The sequence below is a fragment of the Thunnus thynnus genome, chromosome 3 (genome assembly GCF_963924715.1).
Source record: "Thunnus thynnus chromosome 3, fThuThy2.1, whole genome shotgun sequence".
NCBI lineage: Eukaryota > Metazoa > Chordata > Actinopteri > Scombriformes > Scombridae > Thunnus > Thunnus thynnus.
The window spans coordinates 38,546,112-38,571,265 of NC_089519.1; the positions used below are offsets into that span (position 1 = coordinate 38,546,112).

General features: G+C 39.4%; 2 protein-coding genes across 7 annotated transcripts in view; one reads left to right on the plus strand and one right to left on the minus strand.

Annotated features, from left to right (window-relative positions):
• Nucleotides 1–6,213, plus strand: part of LOC137180429 (CSC1-like protein 2) — a 38,523-nt gene extending 32,310 nt beyond the window's left edge. For 3 of the 5 annotated variants that reach the window (XM_067585790.1, XM_067585788.1, XM_067585793.1), the window contains one exon: nucleotides 855–6,213. In XM_067585790.1, coding sequence (XP_067441891.1) covers nucleotides 855–1,052 — 198 coding nt within the window. In that variant the 3' untranslated portion in view covers nucleotides 1,053–6,213. The remainder of the gene's footprint in view (nucleotides 1–854) is intronic. The other 2 variants (XM_067585791.1, XM_067585792.1) reach the window with 2 other exon arrangements.
• Nucleotides 6,214–7,674: 1,461 nt separating this feature from the next.
• The window catches only part of rrbp1b (ribosome binding protein 1b), a 21,983-nt gene continuing 4,503 nt past the window's right edge, over nucleotides 7,675–25,154 (minus strand). Inside the window, exons 2-24 of one of the 2 annotated variants that reach the window (XM_067585795.1) lie at nucleotides 25,096–25,154; nucleotides 24,806–24,951; nucleotides 23,124–23,246; nucleotides 22,809–22,961; nucleotides 22,225–22,343; nucleotides 21,913–22,066; nucleotides 21,682–21,778; nucleotides 20,048–20,127; nucleotides 18,488–18,525; nucleotides 18,305–18,391; nucleotides 14,865–14,916; nucleotides 14,587–14,627; nucleotides 13,007–13,094; nucleotides 11,768–11,830; nucleotides 11,521–11,613; nucleotides 10,914–10,985; nucleotides 10,133–10,213; nucleotides 9,899–9,991; nucleotides 9,412–9,483; nucleotides 9,231–9,323; nucleotides 8,305–8,388; nucleotides 8,151–8,219; nucleotides 7,675–8,057 (exon numbers count right to left, since the gene is read on the minus strand). The exon at nucleotides 25,096–25,154 is cut by the window's right edge and continues 587 nt beyond it. In XM_067585795.1, coding sequence (XP_067441896.1) covers nucleotides 8,019–8,057; nucleotides 8,151–8,219; nucleotides 8,305–8,388; nucleotides 9,231–9,323; nucleotides 9,412–9,483; nucleotides 9,899–9,991; nucleotides 10,133–10,213; nucleotides 10,914–10,985; nucleotides 11,521–11,613; nucleotides 11,768–11,830; nucleotides 13,007–13,094; nucleotides 14,587–14,627; nucleotides 14,865–14,916; nucleotides 18,305–18,391; nucleotides 18,488–18,525; nucleotides 20,048–20,127; nucleotides 21,682–21,778; nucleotides 21,913–22,066; nucleotides 22,225–22,343; nucleotides 22,809–22,961; nucleotides 23,124–23,246; nucleotides 24,806–24,951; nucleotides 25,096–25,154 — 1,996 coding nt within the window. In that variant the 3' untranslated portion in view covers nucleotides 7,675–8,018. Of the gene's footprint in view, nucleotides 8,058–8,150; nucleotides 8,220–8,304; nucleotides 8,389–9,230; nucleotides 9,324–9,411; nucleotides 9,484–9,898; nucleotides 9,992–10,132; nucleotides 10,220–10,913; nucleotides 10,986–11,520; nucleotides 11,614–11,767; nucleotides 11,831–13,006; nucleotides 13,095–14,586; nucleotides 14,628–14,864; nucleotides 14,917–18,304; nucleotides 18,392–18,487; nucleotides 18,526–20,047; nucleotides 20,128–21,681; nucleotides 21,779–21,912; nucleotides 22,067–22,224; nucleotides 22,344–22,808; nucleotides 22,962–23,123; nucleotides 23,247–24,805; nucleotides 24,952–25,095 lie in introns of both variants that reach the window. The other variant, XM_067585794.1, reaches the window with a different exon arrangement.

The following is a 25,154-nucleotide window of genomic DNA, read 5'->3' on the forward strand; positions in this document are numbered from 1 at the left end:
ACAAAGTTTAGTAGCCAACTGACAAACTAGCATCACACAGTCTTCATCATCAGATGGAGACTAAAGGACATTGAGCGAACGTTAGCTTACTAAGCAACACAATGGCTCAGTGGTTGTCACTGTCGCCTCACAGCAAGAAGATCCTGGGTTTGAACCCCGTGCGGAGTTGGCATGTTCTCTCCGTGTTTGCGTGGGTTTCCGCCGTCAAAAGACATGTATGTTAAGGGTTAATACTCCTGTCAGTGCCCCTTACCGAGGGTCCGGCTAAAAGAACTGGAATTGGTCCTCAGGTGCTGCACTGCGGCTGCTCGTAGTGTGTCAATAAAGTTCTGCTTCTTCTAAAAGGTTTAATCACCAGTGAATAAACCATAGACTGTATAAAAATATGGACTTAGTTACCTCGTCTAACTCGTTGGTTTCTGAAGAGCGGTTTTGAAGCTCAAAGCGAGCCGCTCCGGCCGTCGCCATCTTGGCAGTGCGTGACGCTGCCTAACTCCCAGCCAATTAATATTGTGTACACAAGATAACCATGTGTGCACATATAATCAGCGCAGACCTTTCAGGACTTCGGGGATCCGTAGATACTTTTGATACTTTAAATTATTGTTAAATGTCTGAATGCAAGAAGACGTTCAAGATCTGAAGTTTAAAACTGTCAAACTGATGATTCAAATCAAGAACTATCTGATCAAAGAATAAGTCGGCAAGATTATGAATCTGAAACATTTGATGCCGATATTTTGTACGTTTGGTATATTTTAGCTCTGCGGCGCCAGTGAAGGTGCTAAGTGTAACGGTCCTGTCAGGGTTTTGTCTCGCTCTGCTGGTTAACCTGGTTGTGGTCTTGTGTCGTCCAGCAGCAGCAGCAGCAGCAGATGTACATCGCTCAGGTGCTCCAGGACCCAAACTCGGACGAGCCGGGCGGTGGCAGCGGCGAGGAGGACCGGGGGTCGTCCCAGGACGAAGAGATGCTGAACGGAGGGAACAGCATCAACGAGGCGGATTTCCAGTCAGGGGAGGACAGTCTGATCGCCAACGAGGTCCACCAGTAGCTGGGGGCGGAGCTAGAGGGAAGGGGCGGAGCTGTTGTATGGATATGGAGTTGAGGGTCCATACCCACACAACAGTTAGAAAATAAAGCTAACTGGAGAATCACTACACACATACATACATACACACACACATACATACATACATACATACATACACACACACACACACACACACACACACACACACACACACACATACACACACACATAAATATATATATACAAATAGACTGACATGGTTAGCTCCGCCCCTCCCAGCTCGAAGACTTGACCCTGACCTTTGACCCCGGCGCCGGGTCGCCAACACCCAGTCCTGCACGTCTGTGGAAACTTGATGGACATCAAACTGTCTCCACAGGAAGTCAGTGTACATAACCACAAAGCCAAAAGTTTTTCTTTTTGTTTTTATTTTCTCGGGGTGGGGGGCGGGGTTTAAAAATTCGTGCCTGGGCGGGATTTCGTCTACGTTCGTTCGCACTCGTGTCTTGACTCCTGATCCCACCGCAGGTCGCCGGGACTCGCCCTGTCGAGGGGTCAAAGCCGATGCTGACGCTGTCTTTTCCTTCGGCCTGGTGGACGCCAACAGCTCCAAACGAATCCCCCGCCGTCGCCGCTTTTCTCCGGAAAATCGGAGCAACATGAACTTGCCAACCGCCAGCTCTCGTAGTGATAGAAGCCTCGCTTACGCAGACGCATCGCAGTCTCCTTTCCCTGTTCGCTTTTTTCCTCTTATCGTTGTGGAAACCGTTAGTCGTGGATCAGGCTTTCGCCGGTATGTTCAACACATCACCTGAAGTTTTGGGGTTTTTTTAACAAGCCGAGCTTTCGCTGCATGTTGTTAAAGTGCTGTCTGGATTAACGTCGCCACCTTCGGATGATGTAATTCATAACAGAACTGTAGTGACCAATGAAATCGGCAGATTTCCAGCCCAATCTCGGCAGCACGTCCTCCCACCTGCCAGATGAGGGTCTCCGTCACTTCGGTTGGACCGCTCCTCGACGGCCGAAACACACCGGACTCGACACGAGGATGCTTTCTTTTCTCGTTTTGATTTCACCTGAACTACCTTAAATCATGAGTACGTACACCTGACTAAAGGGAACGGGGATGTTTGTGTCTGTGTAGGTTTAGCAATCAAAACTCTTTTCATCGACGGGGGGAAAAAACTTTGTGAAGACGCTCGGACACTTCCAGCAGCAGCAGCAGCAGTAGAGTAGTTTGAGCTCGGGTAGACGCAGAAGAGCAGCGCTTTTCGTCCGGACGGTCTACCTTCAACGCCTGAAGCTGTCAGCACTCTCAAGGGAAAATGTTTTCTGTTTGTGTGTGTGTGTTTTTGAAGTGTGCACTGTCTGTGTGTGTGTCCAGTAGCTTATTGTACACCAACCTGCATCATGAAGGGTTAAAAAATAACGTCACCAGGTAACCAAAAACACTGCAACATTTGGCTAACAGGTTCCAGTGCTCCTCAAACCGGTCGTCTGTCTACTGTAGAATTAGTTCAATGAAATGTTTTCCTTCACTTTAGGACAAAATGTCTGAATTTAGAATGAAAATGAATCAAGTTTCACATCCTTGTCTAACATCAACAAACCCCCGTTTTTACTGTTGCAGTAATGTTTTCAAATCATCCATCAGTTTGCAGATTGGTTTTCTTTTTAGTTTTAGTTTCTGTGAAAAGTTTGAAGTGTCCCCATTATGCAATTATTAACGGACACCTGCCAATCAATCAGAATCTGGTATTCTCTGTGTTTTGAGGTTGAAGTGCGAGAACAAAAATGCGCTTTATATACTTGCTTTTTAACTACACGCTCACTTGTGATGAGCCTGCGTTCCCCTCAGAGCGTTACCTGTGGGCATGAACAGTTCACTAAGCCCCGCCCCCTTCATTACTGTTGCTACACCTGTCAATCTTTCCTTTCTCCTTTTAATTTTTCTTCTTTATGGAACAAACATTAACGGAGCGCTGCTTTAATTCAAGGTCCACCCACTAGATTTTGAAAAGCTACTAAATGAATATTCACTGAAGATAATTTTGAGTATTTCTGAAGTTATGCAGAAATTCAACGTAACCTCCTAAAGTTACATTTGCGTAACATATTCTGGCTCTCATCTGCCCCCTAGTGGACAGACTAATCCTCCAGTGTACAAAGTAAAACAAATATATGATGTGTGACACTTGCACATGTAGACAAGAGGCTATGACACATGTAGTTAAAACACAAGTATGATGTTCAGCACGTTCCGCCTCCCCACCATTATTTGCTGCCATGGCAACAGGAACAGGAGGCCGACCCAGCGGGCAGCATCGGGAAGCGAGGGAACACTTTCAGACAAACTGTTACAGAACAGCGACGTGACGAAATAGTCTCAGGTGTTGTTTGTTTTCCTAAAATAATGTTTACATCAGTTTTTGTTGCTCGTTTTATTTGGACATGTTCTGCAGTGTGTGTGTGTGTGGGTGTGTGTGTGTGGGTGTGTGGGTGTGTGTGTGTGTGTGTGTGTGTGTGAGTGTGTGTGTGTGGGTGGGCACAGAGCTGGACTATGAAAGCTGCAGTCATCAGGACGTCTCTGGTGGCTGCACGCCGGAGAACCTGCAGCGTTTGTGTCCAGATGTTTTTGTTTTTTCCTCTTCACTTCCAGCAGGGCGTCTGCTGTCGGACGCTCCGGCCGTGATTGTATGCACATGAAACTGAAACAGAAGAAGAGCTCACGGTGGATCTGAGGCCGCAGGTTCAGCTCAGCAGCTCTCAACCCGACAGTTTGGACGCTGCACAGGGACAGTTTTTGTTTTTGGAGATGGAAGAAACCACGAGTAGGCATGGAGGTCGTGACTCGACGTCCTCCCAACACCCCCCCTATAAAGTCTCCACAGATTAGATTTCATTCCTTGCTGATTGGGGAACACCTGTGGTTACCATGGTGACATCAGGTGCAGTTTAACACTACAGTAAATACTGATTGATCAGTTACTTTGTCAGAAATCCAACAGCAGGTGTTTCTGTTTACAGAGCAGCCAAACAAACACAAAATGTTTTGTAGATGCATTAACGCGCTAACGCAGCAGCAGCAGGAAATGTTGTGTTAGCATTAGCAATAAGCTAATCCAGCTGTGATACAGCTGTAGGAGAGTGATCAGTAAACAGTGAGGAAACGCGTTGCATCGTATCCTGTCAGTCCCTGAACGGCAGACTCCGCCACTAACAATGAAAACTGCAATAGACAGATAATTACTGAATGCATTCGCAAAAAAAAAACAGAGCAGAAATGGCATCAAAAACATGGTTTGATTTAATGAACAACTGCAACAAGTCTTTAAACTTGCTTTCTTTTTTCCAGTCTAATTAGGGCTCTAATTAGGATTGAAGAGTTCTTTTCAGGAAACTTCCTAGAAGATGATGGAACTGTAAAATAAATGATTTTATTTCACTGCCAGGACTTAAATCATGTGGAGAAACGCTGGTCTTACTGTTGTCAGATCCTACCGCAAGACGGAAATGTTGAAAAACATCTTACAAATATGTAGTTTCATTCCTAAACAATATTTGAAGCTGGTACACCAGGAAGCAAAAGAAGTCAGAGCAACATGTAAAAACACTATAATTCAAATCAAATGTGATAAAGCAAACTTTGATGCTTAGATACAAATGGGAAAAATAATAATGGATCAGAAATACCATTAGAGTGCAGTTACAGTACAGTAATAAGTTAGTTAGTTTAGTATTAGTGATCATCCAAAACTATTATTACAAAATATGGAAAAGAGATCAAATGTGACGTGCAAAGAAATGTGATTTTCATTCAAAATGACGTCTTTTACCCGTTTCTGGTTTGACTTTCTCAGTTTTTCTTACAAAAATGATCCATCACTGTTTGAGTGTTTAGAGTTAAGATTTGCTAACTCACCAGATAATGCTCATGTTAGCATTAATGCTAACATTAATGCTAAGGATAATGCTAATGTTAGCATTAGCATTATCGCTAGCTCTGAAATGGGACACAACAAATAAAAAATCTAACTCCAAGTCTTTATAAAAATAGATAATAAAAACCGCAATGTGGCTCCTGTTAAAACATATTTTAGCTGCTCAGTAACCAGGAAGTTAATTTGTCTGGTTTTGATCGTCTCTGTTGAGAGTCAGTTCATTCAAAATGACGTCTTTTACCCGTTTCTGGTTTGACTTTCTCAGTTTTTCTTACAAAAATGATCCATCGCTGTTTGAGTGTTTAGAGTTAAGATTTCCTAACTCACCAGATAATGCTCATGTTAGCATTAATGCTAACATAATGTAATGTTGGTTTTGATCGTCTCTGTTGAGAGTCAATCGGTCTGATCGGTAGTTTATCTGACCAATAACTGCGAAGGTCAAACTCAAAGAGAAACTGAGAAAGTTGAACCACATTGCTTTTCATTTCACATTTTTATCTCTTTGTCATATTTTATACTGATCTGAACAGTTTTTGAGTTGCAGTTATTGTTGGATGGACGTTTTTATTTTGAGACCATATTAACTCGTCCAGGCTTCTTTTAGGGTAACAGTCATTACTCGGCTTGTTTTCGGGACTGAAGAGCTAAATTTAGGGTTGAGAGCTGCTGCGTTCGCTGACGGTCTCGCTGTCGCAGGAACTGAAGACGCTCAGTCGTCCTCTGGAGAGAAAAAAAAAAGTCTGTTGGATATTTTTGTAACCTGCTGAAGTATTTGATACTGAACATGTATTAAAGAAACGTTGATAGCTGTGACGATGCTGTTGTACCATGTAACTAAAGGTTTTTAATAATCAGCCACTGGTTTTTTGCTTTTCTTAGTTTTTTAAATTGTTGCTGAAGTAATTTAAGTTATGAAGAGAAGAATGTGAACTGAAGACAGAATAGTGTGAAATGAAATGTCGGCTGAAAGCTACTGAAAATGAAAAATGTGTAAAAAATAAAAAATAAAAAAAAAAAGTGTGTAAATAGCCATCGAACTGCACTGTCGTCCTCCGAGAGACACGACTCAACGTCTCATCTCACTGACTTCATGCTAACAGTCTATTGGTCCATTTCATGCATTTAATTTATTGCTGTGACTCTATTTATTTTTACTTTGGGTTCCAGGTTGTATGTACAGTGAAACATTTGTCCTATTTATGTTACTTGATCAATAAAATTGGCTTTCATCTGTCGTCTCAGTTTGTGATTGTAGACTACGACCGAACCCTCCCCGCTGAGTCAGCGAACACTGCTTCACTGAGACGAGGTCAAAGGTCACAGACTGAGTCCATGAAAGTGTTGAAGGTTCTTCCTGAGAATATTTCAACCTTTACCCAGAATTATCTGCATAAGTGGAGTTATATCAGTTTATTAATGTTCAGTATTTATTATATCTTCTCCTATGAATATATTTTATATTATTACAGCTGTTTATACAGAAGCAAACACTTCTGAGTGTCCACAGGAGGAGTTATAGTTATTAATACATTAACAAACACTTCTATCCAGTGGTGGAAAGTAACTAAGTACATTTACTGAAGTACAGTTTTGAGGTACTTGTACTTTACTTGAGTATTTCCATGTGATGCTACTTTCTACATTTCAGAGGGAAATATTGTACTTTCTACTCCACTACATTTATTTGACAGCTTTAGTTACTTTTCAGATGAAGATTTGACACAATGGATAATATAACAAGCTTTTAAAATACAACACATTGTTAAAGATGAAACCAGTGGTTTCCAACCTTTTTGGCTTTTGACGTCTTACAAAAAGCAGTGTGTAGTCGGGGTCACATTTCACATGTCTATGAGTTGTTAACAGCTCCACCAAATAGTGATTTTTCCCTCTAAACTTCTCACATGCTTTCATTTCAATAAATGTTCAAATGATCCAATATTTCAGCAAAAATCAAAGATTAGAGAAAAAGTCCAAAAACTGAAAACAGATTTGTGTATCAGAACTTTGTTTTTTCTTCTTTCCTCTCCCATTAATCATCTCACCACCCCTCAGATTTATCTGCTGACCCTTTGGAGGGGCCCGACCCCTAGGTTGGGAACCACTGGACTAAACTAGCTAACTGTATATAAAGTAGTGTAAACTAGCTCCACCTCCAGCAGCTACAACAGTAACATGCTGCTCTAACACTGATGCTTCACTATTAATAATCTAATGATGTCATATATAATAATATATCAGTCAGAGGGACCAAACCACTACTTTTACTGCAATACTTTAACTACATCAAGCTCATAATACTTATGTACTTTTACTGCAATACTTTAACTACATCAAGCTCATAATACTTATGTACTTTTACTGCAATACTTTAACTTCCTCCTGTAAACAGTAACAGTGAGTAGAAGGTGGATCAGCAGGTTGATCTTTAATAACAAACAGCTGGAGGATTCAGAGCCGCTGCTGCTGCTGCTCAGACTGTTGGAGGTCATTGAGTTCTTGTCTCAGACTGACGACACCTGCAGCTGCATTAAAGTGAGGTATGAACCATTTATTGACTCTTTATAGGCTGATTATTGATGATCCGTAGGAGGATTGTGTTTCTCTTCATTGGACTCAACCTAACTGGGAAAAACAGACACGGTCAGCGGGACTTTTTGGTTTGTATGCAGGAATCAGAACAAGAGAAAACAAAACATTTGAATCAAACTTTATTTGTCCTGAAACATCACAGCGAGCAGCAGAAACGCGACGACGTTCAGTAAAAACTCAACATTTTATAAAGCTTCACTGTTACATCTGGTGTTCAGACCTGAAATGTGATTTGTGTGTAAAGCTGCTGAAGCATCGACATCCCAGTGACCTCATGACGCTTCTCAGGACGACATGTTCAACAACAGATAAACCATCCGGATGTGTGTTCACAGTATGTCTGTAACGAGCTCTGACTGTCTCATTAACTGTATGTGTGTGATGTCATCAACTCTGTAACCATAGCAACAAGACAGGAAGGAGATAAAGGCGGGCTAAGGTCGTTGTTTCACACTGACGTCTCCTCCTTCGGCTCCACTGTCACCTCCTGCACAGACAAAACAAGAAGACACCCGGTCACATGGGCTCCACAGGAAGTGATGTCATCATGTCATGAACTAAAAAGATGAGGAAGACAAACCTTCGGCGGAGCGGCAGATGTCTGTTCAGCCTCCGCCTGCTGCAGCAGCGCCGACACTTCCTGTCGAGCCTGAAAAACAAACATGACATCATCACGACATCACCGTGACATCATGAGCTCGACTTCCACATGACAGACGTTGAATGTTTCCGACCTGCTGCAGCTCTTTGTCCAGCTGCTGCCGCTGCTCCTGCTCCGACTGCAGCCGCATGCTCACCTGCTGCAGCTGAGACTGCACCTGAAACAGTGAGATACATGTGAACAGGTGGTAATCTGAACACAAGATAATCTGAACACATGATAATCTGAACATGTGATTATCTGAACATGATAATCTGAACACAAGATAATCTGAACATGTGATAATCTGAACATGATAATCTGAACACAAGATAATCTGAACATGTGATAATCTGAACATGATAATCTGAACATGTGATAATCTGAACATGTGATTATCTGAACATGATAATCTGAACACATGATAATCTGAACATGTGATAATCTGAACATGTGTTATAATCTGAACACGTGGTAATCTGAACATGTGTGATAATCTGAACATGTGTGATAATCTGAACATGTGTGGTAATCTGAACACGTGATAATCTGAACATGTGATTATCTGAACATGTGATTATCTGAACATGATAATCTGAACACATGATAATCTGAACATGTGATAATCTGAACATGTGTTATAATCTGAACACGTGATAATCTGAACATGTGTGATAATCTGAACATGTGTGGTAATCTGAACACATGATAATCTGAACATGTGATAATCTGAATATGTGTGGTAATCTGAACATGTGTGATAATCTGAACATGTGTTATAATCTGAACATGTGATAGTCTGAACATGTGTGATAATCTGAACATGTGTGATAATCTGAACATGTGATAATCTGAACATGTGATTATCTGAACATGTGTGGTAATCTGAATATGTGTGATAATCTGAACATGTGTGATAATCTGAGCGTGATAATTTGAACATGTGTGATAATCTGAGCGTTTGTGATAATCTGAACATGTGATAATCTGAACATGTGTGATAATCTGAGCGTGTCGGACCTGAGCGAGCTCCTCACTGCAGCTCTGGGTGATGCTGGCCTCCTCCAGCTGTTTCTCCAGCTGAGCCTCCAGCAGCATCAGCTGCTCCTTCAACTGAGACACAACAAACAAACAAACAAACATCAAACATCTGCAGATTCACTCATTTCTTTAAAAACAGAAGAAGAGTCTGAGGACGGACCTGCTGCGTGTTTTCTGTCTCCATCCTCTTGGAAGCGACTTCGTCTTCCAGCTGCTTCAGCTGATCCAGGACCTGCAGACACCAACATGACATCCGGACACCCGTCAGACGGCCTGATGACACTTGGCAGCTTCGTTGTCTCCTCAGAGACTCAGCGAGATAATGACAGACCCGCCTTCGTCTATATATGAACCTGAACCCTGACACTCCTGGTAATCCAGCACAAGGACTCTTTCACCAGCTGATCACGAATCCATCACTCAGGTTTAGTCTTTAGTTCTTAGTGACCACTAACTAGTGATTTACTAAATCAGGCTGCACCAAATGTCTCATCTAGTAAACACTTCAGTAATGAGTAAACAGGACTGTAGCTATTTGATTGACAGGTCTTTTCATTTAGGAGCACTGAACATTAAAATGAGAGTTATTCATGTTTACTGAAGCTGTTTAAAGCAACACTATGTATCATCTGCTGAGCTTGTGTCACCTGTTCCTTCTGCTGCTCAGCCTCAGACAGTTTGTTCTTCCAGATGTTTTCTTCTTCTTCAGAGCGTCGCTTTAGAGCCTGAAGCTCCGCCTCCTGTCAGACAAAAAAAAAACATGAAAATAAAAATGGTTAAGTAACCCTTAGTGCCATTTATAGCCAGATATATAGCCACTGTGTAAGATGAAACGGGTTGATGAGTTTGTGTTGATAAAGTTGTGTTAAAGTTTGTCTCACCGTCTCCTGCAGCAGCTTCCTGTTCTGATCAAACTCCGCCTGCAGCTCAGTCTGTTTCTCCTCAGCCTCCTTCAGCCTCGACTGCAGCTGATCACGTGACCAAAAGAAAACACATCATCACATATCATCACCATAAAAAACACAGAAGTTCCTGAGTTCTATAAAAATATTCTCAGTTTATGAAAATAACAACATAAACACTACCTGTGTTGTGGAAAAGTTCTTAGAAAATATAAGTTCCAGAGTTCTGAAAAATGTCCCAAAAAATGTTTCAAAGGAAATAGGAACTTGCAGAAACCTTGTACATTCCAGAGTTCCTGTTCCTAAAGTCTTTGTGGGGTCTTGAAAACATTAGAAAAAAGAAAAAACAGTACCTGAGAAGCTTCTTAAAAAAGGTTTATACACTGTTCAACCTGTTCAACACTACCTGTGTTGTACAAGTTACATAGTTCCTGAAAATGATACGGGCTTCTAGAGTTATAGAGTTGCAGAAAAACATAATAAGTTCCTGAAAAAGTACCAGGTAAACATTCCTAAATCTGTGAAGAAACTCCAAAGTTCAGCAGAAAAGTAAATTCTTTGTGAGTTTCAAAAAAATGTTCCCAACTTTTGGGAGAACTTCTTGAGTTCCTGAAAAAGTTTTCAAGTTCACAATTTCTTAGCTGCTGTCAGCTCTTGGTACTTTGTACTGCCAGGAAAAGTTTCTGAATACTGATAAAAAAGATCCCAACCTCACAATGACACTGACAGTTGTTTGATCAGACCAGCCGTGTGTTTTTACCTCAGATTGAGGGCTCTCTTCTTGGCTTTTAGTCTCCTGAACTTTCTGGGTAAAAAGTTCCAACCAGTCACTCTGCAGAAGAAACACACATCCTGTTAACACACTGCTGCTGCCTGCTGGACTGGTCAAGCCCAGTGTCATGACTGTCAGGTTGCTGGAGCTTTTTACACAGAGATAACACAATGAAAAATAACAGTATTTTAATTATTTTGTGATTTAACTGATCAGAATCATCTCAGTTTTTAATTTTGAAAGAACACCTGAGGGCGGTCACATGTTTGCGGACATAGTGGAAAGTCATGTGGTCATGTGGCGGCTGGGGCTCAGGAGGTAGAGCCACAGCAGTCCACCCGTCGGAAGATCGGAAGTTTGATCCCCAGCTCCTCCAGTCCACATGTTGAAGGCTGAGCCATCAGCGTATGAATGTGTGGGTGAATGTGGCTTGTAGTACTTTGACTGGTCAGCAGACTAGACAGGCGCTATATAAATGTAGCCGCCCCGTTTACCATTTACCATTCATATGAGCCTCCTTGCTCATGGGCACTTAACACTGTTGCTGTAGGGATCAAACCTGTGAGCTCAGAGTGACAGGACAAAGCTAACCGACCTGCTCCGCCTCCACAGAGACACCCGGGAACAGAACTTGCAGCGACGCCTGGAAGTCCGAACGCAGGGACGCAAACCTGGACTCAGCTTCAGTCTGAACACACACATAAAAATATTTATTTCTTACAGCGTGCTCTCAGTTCAACAAAGGTCTGCTGTGTTCTGATATTCAGGTGTTTGTATCTTTAATAAAGATAAATAAATTTGCAGGTGTTTAATTAAGACATAAGCAGCAGTTTGTCACTGACCAGCGCTGCTTTAAGCTCCGCCTCTCTCTGCTCTGCGGTCGCCGCCGATTTCTCCTGCAGCTCCTGAAGAACCAAAAACTCATCAAACTTCACTGAATTTAATTTAATTTAATTTCCAAAACTCATGAGCAACTATTTTAAAAGGAAAAACAAATGGGGAAGAAGTACAGTAGTGATAAACTAATAAAAATAAAGACGAGCATCAGAATGATTAAAACAAAAAAACAAGAATCATGAAGAGAGTCAGAAAATTTAATCTGAATTCAGAGTTTTGTTCACACCAAGGAAAACATTTGAGTTATAACTCTTTTTTTTTATTCTGGCTTTTATTCTGGAATAACTTTTTTTCTGAAATATTTTAGGGAAAGTTCCAGAGCTTTGAGAAAAAACTTGTGAAGGTCTTGAAAATGTTTTTGTTTCTGTAAAATATTCTCTAATTTTGTTTGTTTATAAACAAAAAAAAGAGAAAAAACATCTGTTTCGGATCAAGTTTCCAATATTCAAGAAAAAAAAAAAGAGTTTCTGTAAAAGTTCCTAAAAATAAATCCTAAAAAGTTTTCAGATTCTAAAAAAAAGTTCCTGAGTTCCTTAAATATATTATTGAGTTCCTGAAGAAGAGTTTTTGAAGTTCTTAAACAAGTATCCGGATGCTGATAAAAGTTCTTGAGTTCATGAAAAAAAATTCAAACGTTTCACACACATTTAACATTTTATTTCTAAAACACTACCTGTGTTGAACAAGCTACAGAGTTCCAGAAACTTCATCTATTACTGAAAAAGGTTTAAGTACCAAGAAAAGTTCCTATATACATGAGGAAATTCAAAAGTGCAGCAGAAAAGTCCAGAGTTTCTGTAAAAGTTTTGGAGTTTCAAAAAACTTATCTTGAGGGAAAATATTTGAGTTTCTAAAACAATTTCTTGACATCTGGAAGGAAAATACTGTTAAAAAGTTCCTGAGCTCACGCACATTTGCACACAACGACACTTTTTAATTCTGACTTTATTTATAAAAATTTTGGGGCGATTTTAAAAAATATTTCACTGAATGAAACTTCGACAGCATGACTTGCTCTAAATTATTAAACTATTAAGACTTTTCTGACAATTAATTGATTTTATGGCTTTAATTTTTACATTATACTCAGAACTTTTTTTTAATTCCAGGATTTGGACATAATAATATCTTATCATCAGGTTATATTACACTATAAGAAGTGAGTTCCTGTTAACTGGACTCACGTTGCCGTGGTTACGGGCCTGTTGCAGCTCCTCTCTGAGCTGCTGCAGTTCTTCCTCCAGACGCAGCAGCTGAGAGTCTTCCTCCAGACTGAAAACCACAAACATGACAGCTGCTGCGTTATCGTGCTTCAACATGACGACAGAAAATGAGTTTTATTGGAGATTTTTAGGACTCGATGGACACAAATTACTGCGTAACACAGAGAGTTTTCAGCTAAATGCTTCATTAAATTAAAAGACTTTTTTTAGGCATTTTAGTTAAATTAAACTGGAAAAAAACATTTTAGATGTAAAATGTCTCATGTTTATTGACTTTATATTATTCTCTATTTGATTCATGGATAAATACATATAAATACACCTCCAATCTTCATAAACTTTATTTGCTACAAAAATGATTTGTAAGTTATTCAGACATTATAGAGAGTGCAACCACTAGCCAGCACGGCGGACTGGCGGACACCGGAGAAGATTCTGCACGACGTCTGAAGCATATAACAGAATACGAGGCTCATTTTTAACACTTCTCCCTTCAATCATTCCTCTCAGTTAAAACATGTCGATCTATTCCATGTTACATATTACTACGTCTTTCTGTTTGTCTCAAATAAGGACCGAGTGTTTAAACTCCAACAGTTGTTTTGTGGTTGTAAAAAAATGTGTCAAAAGTACTTGTAAATGTACATGTGCATTGTAAGATTGGCAACTTTCTTGAATTCTAAAAAGGCGTCTGTCCTGCTGTTAAGGCTCATAACACGTAACCGCCGGGCGACCTGGACCCTCCCTCTCTCCCCATCACTCCTTTAGGTTTAGCCTAACCCTAACCCCTAACACAAAAACAAAGAACCTTCTTTCAGTATATGACATGAATATTAATCAGATACGTGTGTTTATATATAAACTCTACCATCATCATCATCAACTTCTTCAACTTCATCCTCATAATACTCAACAGGAGGCTCGTCTGATACACTCCTCAGATAATTATTTATGATGTATTTATACTTTATTCTTTTTCCCCATGTCGTTCCTCATATATTTCTTTGTTTTTATTCTGGTTCTTCTTGTTGTATTTTTGTTATATTTTCCTAAATTATGTTTGTTGTATCAGCCTGCAGCTTCTTGGTGTCTCCTGACGCATCTTTTATTTGTATTATCTGGATTTTATGCGCGTGCAAATAAAATAAAGACATTAGAAATAAACATATTTACTATTTACACATGGAATTTTAATCTATAATCCAGACGTCGAGTCTCCAGCAGGTCGCTGAATTTAAAATGTCGATTATAAAACACATCAAACCCAAAATTCATCTCACAGCCTTCAAAAAGCCTCTTTCATCGATTCATATTGGTTTACATGTTAACATTTCTTCATATATTATATGTAGGACACAGCAGGACATACATACATGCACTCAGTATGTAGTTGTATATTCTCTCTATCTATTACTATTGCTTTTTACTCATTTAAATATTTCCTTTTTTCTCTTACTGCATTGTCGAGGAGCTGAAACCTGAGAATGACATATAACAGTAAAGAAACTTGAACTTCACTCGACTTGTTTAAGTGTTTTTACCTTTCAAACGGCTGCTCGGACTCTGTCTCACTTCCTGATCCCTGCAGAGAAGAAGAAGAAGAAGAAGAAGAAGAAGAAGAAGAAGAAGAGCAGATAATATGAGAATGTTTTTCATATGTTTATTTTTAATTTATTGTACAAATCCACTTTTTTTCCTGCAGACTGTTGGTTGTGTTTAAGGACAATCTGACATTTGAGTCTCAGCTGCTTAAGAACAATATTTAAATGTTTCACTGATTCGTATATAGTCAGCTAGTGTTGTGGATTTGTTTACGTACGTCTTTCTGCGTCTGATCGCCTGCTGCTGCTTCCACGTCGACTTCCTTCAGTCTGAGGACACAAAGAAGAAAAAACATCATGAAATCTGTTTATAGTTAAAGGTTTATTATGCAGGATTTTCCTACAAATCAATGTATAGAATCATACAACAGTAATCCCTCTCACTCATCACTAAAAGTGTGTGTCTGTATGTATCTGCCTGTATTTTTGTCAGGGCTGCTCGCTCTCTTCATTCACTCTCTAGCTCGCTCGACCACTGCTGCTCTCTCTCTCTCTCTCTCTCTCTCTCTCTATGGTGTCGTTGAGCCGGGGGGGGAGGGGCCAACTTTGAATGTTGTTTACAAACAGCAACCAATGAATCCTGCATAGTATGCCTTTAAAGAACGTGTTCAGCTACTGGGAAGCTACTTGGAGAGTGTAGTCTAAGCTAACAGTTACTCTGCATTAAATGAAGCTATCCCTCAGAGAAATGTAGCTAGCTAAGCTACAGCAACACAGCAACAGTGGTTTGCTTCATCAAAGCTACTTTTACGTTTTTTATTTTATTAATATCATATTTTATGTGATTGTAGTTTTAAAAAATTGTATTTTTATTAGGCCTACGCTGTACTATCTACATAAATTTCAAGCAAACAGTTTTGGCTAATCACCATACTTTGGTTTTGTAGAGAATAAAGAGAGAAAAGAGAATGTAAATCTTTCCTCTGTTCTAGTTAGTGTTAGTTAGTGTTAGTTAGTATTAGTTAGCGTTAGTTAGCATTAGTTAGTATTAGTTAGTGTTAGTTAGCATTAGTTAGCATTGGTTAGCATTAGTTAGCATTAGTTAGTGTTAGTTAGCATTAGTTAGTATTAGTTAGTGTTAGTTAGCATTAGTTAGTATTAGTTAGTGTTAGTTAGCATTAGTTAGCATTGGTTAGCATTAGTTAGCATTAGTTAGTGTTAGTTAGCATTAGTTAGTATTAGTTAGTGTTAGTTAGCATTAGTTAGCATTGGTTAGCATTAGTTAGCATTAGTTAGTGTTAGTTAGCATCAGTAGTTAGTGTAAGTTAGTGTTAGTTAGCATTAGTTAGTGTTAGTTAGCATTAGTTAGCGTTAGTTAGCATTAGTTAGTATTAGTTAGCATTAGTTAGCATTAGTTAGCATTAGTTAGTGTTAGTTAGCATCAGTAGTTAGTGTAAGTTAGTGTTAGTTAGCATTAGTTAGTGTTAGTTAGTATTAGTTAGCATTAGTTAGTATTAGTTAGTATTAGTTAGCATTAGTTAGTGTTAGTATTAGTTAGTGTTAGTTAGTATTAGTTAGCATTAGTTGGCATTAGTTAGCATTAGTTAGCATTAGTTAGCATTAGTTAGTGTTAGTTAGCATCAGTAGTTAGTGTCAGTTAGTGTTAGTTAGCATTAGTTAGTGTTAGTTAGCATTAGTTAGTGTTAGTTAGTATTAGTTAGCGTTAGTTAGTATTAGTTAGTATTAGTTAGCATTAGTTAGTGTTAGTATTAGTTAGTGTTAGTTAGCATTAGTTAGTGTTAGTTAGCATCAGTAGTTAGTGTAAGTTAGTGTTAGTTAGTATTAGTTATTGTTAGTTAGTATTAGTTAGCATTAGTTAGCATTAGTTAGTATTAGTTAGTATTAGTTAGCATTAGTTAGTGTTAGTTAGCATCAGTGGTTAGTGTAAGTTAGTATTAGTTAGCATTAGTTAGCATTAGTTAGTGTTAGTATTAGTTAGCATTAGTTAGCGTTAGTTAGTGTTAGTTAGCATCAGTAGTTAGTGTAAGTTAGTATTAGTTAGCATTAGTTAGTATTAGTTAGTGTTAGTTAGCATTAGTTAGCGTTAGTTAGCATCCGTAGTTAGTGTAAGTTAGTATTAGTTAGCATTAGTTAGCATTAGTTAGTGTTAGTTAGTATTAGTTAGCATTAGTTAGCATTAGTTAGTATTAGTTAGCATTAGTTAGTGTTAGTTAGCATCAGTAGTTAGTGTAAGTTAGTGTTAGTTAGCATTAGTTAGTGTTAGTTAGTATTAGTTAGCGTTAGTTAGTATTAGTTAGTATTAGTTAGCATTAGTTAGTGTTAGTATTAGTTAGTGTTAGTTAGTATTAGTTAGTGTTAGTTAGCATCCGTAGTTAGTGTAAGTTAGTATTAGTTAGCATTAGTTAGCATTAGTTAGTGTTAGTTAGCATTAGTTAGCGTTAGTTAGCATTAGTTAGTATTAGTTAGCATTAGTTAGCATTAGTTAGTGTTAGTTAGCATCAGTAGTTAGTGTAAGTTAGTGTTAGTTAGCATTAGTTAGTGTTAGTATTAGTTAGCGTTAGTTAGTATTAGTTAGTATTAGTTAGCATTAGTTAGTGTTAGTATTAGTTAGTGTTAGTTAGCATTAGTTAGTGTTAGTTAGCATCAGTAGTTAGTGTAAGTTAGTGTTAGTTAGTATTAGTTATTGTTAGTTAGTATTAGTTAGCATTAGTTAGCATTAGTTAGTATTAGTTAGCATTAGTTAGTGTTAGTTAGCATCAGTAGTTAGTGTAAGTTAGTGTTAGTTAGCATTAGTTAGTGTTAGTTAGTATTAGTTAGTATTAGTTAGCATTAGTTAGTGTTAGTTAGCATCAGTGGTTAGTGTAAGTTAGTATTAGTTAGCATTAGTTAGCATTAGTTAGTGTTAGTTAGTATTAGTTAGCATTAGTTAGCGTTAGTTAGTGTTAGTTAGCATCAGTAGTTAGTGTAAGTTAGTATTAGTTAGCATTAGTTAGTATTAGTTAGTGTTAGTTAGCATTAGTTAGCGTTAGTTAGCATTAGTTAGTGTTAGTTAGCATCCGTAGTTAGTGTAAGTTAGTATTAGTTAGCATTAGTTAGCATTAGTTAGTGTTAGTTAGTATTAGTTAGCATTAGTTAGCATTAGTTAGTGTTAGTTAGTGTTAGTTAGCATTAGTTAGCATTAGTTAGCGTTAATTAGTATTAGTTAGTGTTACTTCTCCATCTCTTCCCTCCTAATATGTATTTGATTATTTATTTTAGTTTGTGTTTTCAGTTAAATTCGTGTATTTTGTCGTACAGCCATGGCGACTCCTTCAGGATCTATTCTCTCCGTCCTTACAGGTTCCCTCTGCCGTCTCTCCATCAGTAAACTCAGCTGATGTGTCTGTTTTCCTGCAGCAGCTTCTGTCAGCTACACATGTACAATTTGTGCGTGTGTGGCGTCGGCGTCACGTACTGATCCTCAGCAGATTTGTTTCTGTCTGAGCTGCAGAAATGCTTGATGGGAAAATGTAGCTTGTGCAGCTGCTACTGCACTACCTGATCAATACTGAAAATGCTGTTTGATTCAGAAAACAGCGACGCTGCTGAGAAATGGAACAACACTGCACACTATAAACACATCAGCTCAGCTCTCAGCAGATTCACTGAGCTTCTTCTCTGTTTCCACTAACAAACAGCTGCTTCCTGTGGTTCTCACCTCTGTGACGTCATCAGCTGTAGCTCCTCCTTCAGCCGGCTGAGCTCCGCCTCCAGAGCGCCGACCTGCTCGTCCCTGCGTCGCACACTGACGGGAGAGTCATACAGGAAGTCACTCGTCAGTCCGTCACACATTTACACTCAGTTATTGTTTCAATAATGTGAAAGCAGAAAAGTTTCATACTCGTTCTTCAGCTGCTCCACTTCAGCCGAGCTCAGCACCTGCAGACACACACACATGGGTCGGGTTTCTGACTGTCGACGTTCACCAGAGCTGAACTCTGCTTCACGTCTGTGAGTCAATCTGCTGCTCGCAGCGTTCGTTTGAAATGAGACGATTTCAGTCTGAAATTTCACTACTGTTATATTTTACAGGTATCTGTTGGTCTCCTCTTTCCCAAACTTCATGTTGTTCCCTCGTACCTCCGTGTACGAATCAGTACTGACTGTGAAACAGTTACACAGTCAGTTGGATAGAATCACGACATGACACGCAATCTAAAGTGTCAATAAATTTTATTTTAAGTCGTTTAAAGGTTCCCTCTGGAGTTTTTGGCCACTAGTAGCGCTGTGGAGCAATGCTTTCACAGGTGGGGTCCTGTTTTATTTGTTCTCGTGCACGAGCACACGGGTGTCAGATTTCCGCTGATCTACAGAAAACGCAACAATACAGCAACCAAGGCAGAGAAGAAGAAGAAGAAGACTGGTGACAAGTAAACAATGCAGGAAGGAAGGAAATGAATTCAACATGTTCTGGTGAGTTCTGGTGAGAAACACTGAATGTAAACAGATTAAAAGTCACAGAGCAGCTTTAAGGTTTTTCCCTCCTTTAAACTAAAGATGATGATTAAAGTGTCCAGCAGGTGGAGCAGTTTAACTACGTCAGATCAGCTGTAACATCAGCACATAATCAGATATTCTGTCTGCTGACAGCTAGTTTAACGTAACTTTCCTCTGAGCAAACGTTACGTCACTGTTTCAGTAAACATCACACAGATTCCTGTGAGCAGTGTTATTTTATTTGCGTGCAATGTGACATTTTAAACACAGGAAAAGATGTCTGTCCTCAATAAATTTACAATCATGTGTCATTGATCATCTCTGTCACTGTTACTGTTTAACTTATGTTGCCTTGTTGATTTGCACTGTTTCTATAATGAGTAAAAATTATTCTCAATTATGTATTTACATGTTAATTAACTAAAACCATATTCATTATGCTGCTTTTCCTTCTGTAAGTGCTGTGGCTGTAATATAATGCAATATTATATATATTTGTATATTTATTCATTGTGTATATTTGTAAATATTTTAATTATATAATCAAATTGGAACTCAAGCTTGAAGAAGCTCGACTCAACCCTCAGATCAGAGTTTTATTGGTGCACAATAACGGAGTTTACCTTAAAAATAATATTAATCAATCACTCTCTCCAGGATTTCAGTTTTTTTGTGATTATTGGCGCCAAAAATGTTTGATTTTGGTACAATTTGTGATGCTGTATGAGCTCTTATTGCAGTGAAATTGCAGGAATTGGGAAAAAAATTGCAATCAAAGGAAAATAATGTGATTTTTTAAAAACTGCTACCAATGAAGAGTCATATGTAATGACTTCCTTGGATAAAAAGCATCCTGCAGATCACAGAAACAACTATGTTTCAGGTCTAATGTTTAACATGAGAACCATGGGCTCAAAGTTATGTAAATAACTGCCTGACATCCTGTTTCATCGGGACACGTTACCTGGACTGCAGCCTGGCTCTCCAGCTGGGCCTTCAGCTCCTGCAGCTCAGTCTCTCTGGACGCCAGCGCCCCCTGCAGCTCTGAGGAACAAACAGCAGAGACATTTAACAGACCATAATGTTCCTCTCTGCGCTCTGAAGCGACGGCTGCTCGCCGTTCATTTCTGTTTCTTTTTCATGTCGGTGTCGAATTTTTCTGACAAAAACAGAACCTCAAACAGCTTGAAGGAAAAACAAAACATAATATTCATTATACCTTTCTGCTCGTGTTCTTAAGTTAGCATTAGTTAGCGTTAGTTAGTGTTAGTTAGCTTTAGTTAGTGTTAATTAGTGTTAGTTAGTGTTAGTTAGTGTTAGTTAGCTTTAGTTAGTGTTAGTTAGCTTTAGTTAGCGTTAGTTAGTGTTAGTTAGCTTTAGTTAGTGTTAGTTAGCATTGATTAGTATTAGTTAGCATTAGTTAGTGTTAGTGTGAGTTAGCGTTAGTTAGAGTTAGTTAGCATTGGTTAGTATTAGTGTTAGTTAGAGTTAGTGTTAGTTAGTGTTAGTTAGAGTTAGTTAGCATTGATTAGTATTAGTGTGAGTTAGTGTTAGTTAGCTTTAGTTAGCGTTAGTTAGCATTGATTAGTATTAGTGTTAGTTAGTGTTAGTTAGCTTTAGTTAGCGTTAGTTAGTGTTAGTTAGTGTTAGTTAGTGTTAGTTAGCATTGATTAGTATTAGTGTTAGTTAGCTTTAGTTAGCGTTAGTTAGCATTGGTTAGTATTAGTGTTAGTTAGCGTTAGTTAGTGTTAGTTAGTGTTAGTTAGCTTTAGTTAGCGTTAGTTAGCATTGATTAGTATTAGTTAGTGTTAGTTAGCGTTAGTGTAAGTTAGAGTTAGTGTTAGTTAGCATTAGTTAGCGTTAGTTAGTGTGAGTTAGTGTTAGTTAGCATTAGTTAGCATTAGTTAGTGTTAGTGTGAGTTAGCGTTAGTTAGAGTTAGTGTTAGTTAGCATTAGTTAGAGTTAGTTAGCATTGGTTAGTATTAGTGTTAGTTAGCATTAGTTAGCATTAGTTAGCATTGATTAGTATTAGTTAGTGTTAGTTAGTGTGAGTTAGCGTTAGTTAGAGTTAGTGTTAGTTAGCATTAGTTAGAGTTAGTTAGCATTGGTTAGTATTAGTGTTAGTTAGCTTTAGTTAGCATTAGTTAGCATTGATTAGTATTAGTTAGTGTTAGTTAACGTTAGTTAGAGTTAGTTAGCATTGGTTAGTATTACTTAATGTTAGTTAGCTTTAGTTAGTATTAGTTAGCATTGGTAAGTATTAGTTAGCTTTAGTTAGTGTTAGTTAGCGTTAGTTAGAGTTAGTTAGCGTTAGTATTACTTAGCATTTATCTCCCAAACATACTTTTTTTTTTTCCTCACCTTTTGTTTTGTGTTTTTTTTTCTTTATGATTTTAAAAAATGTGATTTTAAATTGTTATTTTCTTTTCATTTTGTCTTGATATGTTTTGTATGTACTTTGTGTTAAGGAAGAGCAGCTGTCGCCTAGTATAATGGATAATCAACTCAACTCAACAAACATACCTGACATCATTCATACCAAACCAAATAAACAGACCAATAACATTGATTAAGCCGCATGTTAACAGAAACACTGACCGCTGACAGCTGCACCTTCCTGCTGCGACGCTCCAAGCTCCAAACACACTTCCTGCAGCCGCTGCTGCAGAGCACGCTCAGTGTCTGCATGGACCAGCTGCAGACAGACAGACGGACACAGGTCACTTCCTGTTTACAGCAGCTCTACTGTCAGGTTGGTTGTTGACATAGAGACAGTTTGGAGAATAACAGTAAGCTTGAACTGATGAGTTTTTCTTCTGGGGGTCTGACCTGGACCTGGGCCAGCTCCTTCTCAGCAGCGGCCATCTTGGCCTCCAGGCTGATCCTGCGCTCCTCGTCGGCCCGCAGAGCGTCAGAGCGCTCGGACAGCTCGCGACCCAGACGGACGCAGTCCTGCCGGAGCCGGGCCAGCTCGGCGTTCTGCCTGCAGGGAGACAACCAGATCTCAGCAGATCACAGACGGTGCTGCAGCATCACTTTCAGCTCAGTTCATGTTAACTCTATAGAAGAAGGTAATGGTGGCGTAACAGCACGGTGAAGTTAGAGCTCATGGGTACTTTATTGACCTGACCCGTGTGTTACCTGCTCTCGGCCTGGCTGGTCGCCTGGTTTAGGGCATCTCGGAGGATGGAGTTCTCCTGCTGCAGTCGGGCCAGCTGGGCGTTGGGTCCGTTCTCCAGCTGTTCCTGTAGACTCCCGATCTGTCCGAGTTTAACATCCAGTTAACTAAACACGTCACACAACCTGACAGCGTATCAGGCCTGTTATTTAAAATCATTATTAAAACAGCTGTGGAGGGAAATATTCAGATTTTATGTCATTTTAATGTTTAGCATTCAGAGACCTGGGGGAGAACATCTTTTCTAATTTGCTCTTGAAGACCTGAAATAACATTCAAGGACTTCAGACTTGCTTTAAGCTGCTGACAATCACCTCCAGGAAATTACGATTTTGTGATCAAAATAATTAACGCAAATTCAAGAAATCTCCACGATATTTGCAAGAGCTTGCCAGTTTTGCCAATTCCCACAATTTTACTGCAATAAGAGCACATAAAACATTGCAAACTGTATCGCAATAAACATTTCTGGCCTCAATAATCACAATAAAACTCAGTGACATCCTGGAGGGACTGAGTAAAGACTTCAACATTAGCTAAACCAAACCTTCTGGTTGAGCTGCTGGGTTTGTTTCAGGTGTTCCTGGTCAGCAGTCTGCATTTTGGCCTTCAAGGTGTCGACCTCCTGACCCCGAGCACCGAGCTCCGCCTTCAGACGGGCCTCCAAAGACGCCATCTTGGATTTCTCTGCACCAAGTTCCTGAAGAAAGAAACACAGCGAGTATGAAGAAGACATTCATATGATGAACAGTTTGAAGATAAAAGACCTGATAATACTCAAGCCAACAGTCCAAGCCAACAGATATGAAGTAATAAACTTCACAGAGATCAGATGATTCAGTCTGAATGCCGCCAGGTTCACCTTGCTGAGCTCTCGGAGGCGACTCTTGGCGGCGGCGGCGTCTTCCTGCTGAGCCGCCAGCAGCTTCTCTTTCTCCTCCAGCTGCTTCTTCAGAGCGGACAGCGGGTCTCCTCTCTGGCTGGCCTGAACGAAGACATAGTTAAAGGATTTACAGATGTGGAAAAGATCACTTCATGTGTTCATTTCTGTCTGATTGATGGTCTAAATTAACAGCAGCTAGTGTTGAATGGAAGGTGAAGGGAACAATTCCCATGCATCAGTCTATGGTCACAACATGTAAATAAATAAATAAATAATAAATAACGCCAGTGTTACTCATGAAGACTGAAAGGATATTTAGAGTTGAGCTGTGACTGTATGAGAGGATGGTCGGTCATTTATAGTTAATAGTTTATAGTTAAGTAGTTCATACTTAAAATAGTGACTTTGGCTGATGTGAAGCAGATATGTTTGATTATCAGACGATGACATATTTAGCACAAGGTTATCAGGAAAATACAAGACGTCATAATTAGCTCTTGAATAATTACCTGAACAGAATTTACAAGTTGGAAACTGGTAAATATGACAACATCCATGTGATATGACATTTGAAAATGCTAATTTTCTCTTCCCAGTTGCTGAATTATTCAGCTGTGAGACTTAAGATGAGTCAGTCAACGTATCAGCGGCTAACGTTAGCTACTGACATTAGCTGGAGAACTGTTTACTAACTGCGTCAGTGTGTACTCAGCTAGCTGCTAACGTTAGCTGCTAGCTGGTGAAAAATGTTGTGATAGTGTTTGTGTACCGGTTGTGTATGCTGCACATGTGCTAACTGCTAATTCTGTATTATTTAGCGAATGTACAAGTAACTAACATTAGCTAGTAAAAATAATAAGTAAAAACAAAAAGGCAGACTGCTAACACCGGGTGGTGAATGTGTTATCTGCAAGTACTGCAAGTATCTGTCAGTACTTTCTAGCTGCTAATACCTGGTAAATACATTAAGTGTTAATATTCAGTCCCTCCAGGAAATTGCAATTTTACAATCAGAATAATTAACACAAATTCAAGAAAGAGTCCGTAATTTTGCTAAATTACAGCAACTTTTTTGCATGAAATGAACAAATGAACAGACACTTGTGATTTGGACCAATCGTGGCGTTTGGTGTGGTGGTAACTGACGTCATCACAGCATTCAGCAAGGATTCCATAGCACTGCCATGCCCCGCGCCCAGTCACTACAGAACTTTACAGAACTTTACCAGTTTTCCCAGTTCTGACGTGTGTGTGTGCCAATTTTCATGAGTTTTTGAGCATCCAAAGCCCCTCAACAATGCAACGGCGTAGTTGTTGTTTCTGTGGATGCTTTTTATCCAGGGAAGTCATTACATATGACTCTTCATTGGTAGTTTTTAAAAAATCACATTTTCCTTTGCTTGCAATTTTTCCCAATTTTATTGCAAAGAGAACACATTAAACATTGAAAATTGTATCACAATTTTTGAGAAAAGCCGCTGCAAAATCAAACACTTTTGGCCTCAATAATCACACAAGAACTGTGAAATCCTGGAGTAACAGGGAGAGATTATTCCATGAACGTACTAGCGGCTAACTTTAACTCGTGTGCTGTTTGTGTTCTGTGTCAGTACTTGCTAGCCGCTAATGTTAGCCGTTAGCTGGTGTTATTGTTTATTTACCAGCTGCCAGGTGTCGCCGGTCTTCTTTCTCAGGACCTCCATGAGTTTGTGCGTCTCGTCGTCGCTGAGCGTCACGTTGGACACGGCGGACATCAGCTCGCCGTACGGCAGCGACGAGGAGGCGTCTGCAGAGCTGGAGACCGACGCTACAGGATGGAAAAAGTACCTTCTGTTTTAATTTGACAGAACTTAATTCAACATGGAAAACATGGAACTTTTGCAGCAACTACAGAAACGATTGTAAGGAAGTTTTGTTAACGATGTCAGTTAACGTGTTCCTGTTCGCTCACCCGTCTCAGGTTTGTTCTTGGATTTCTTCTTCTTGCTCGAGGTTTCTTTGGGTTCTTCA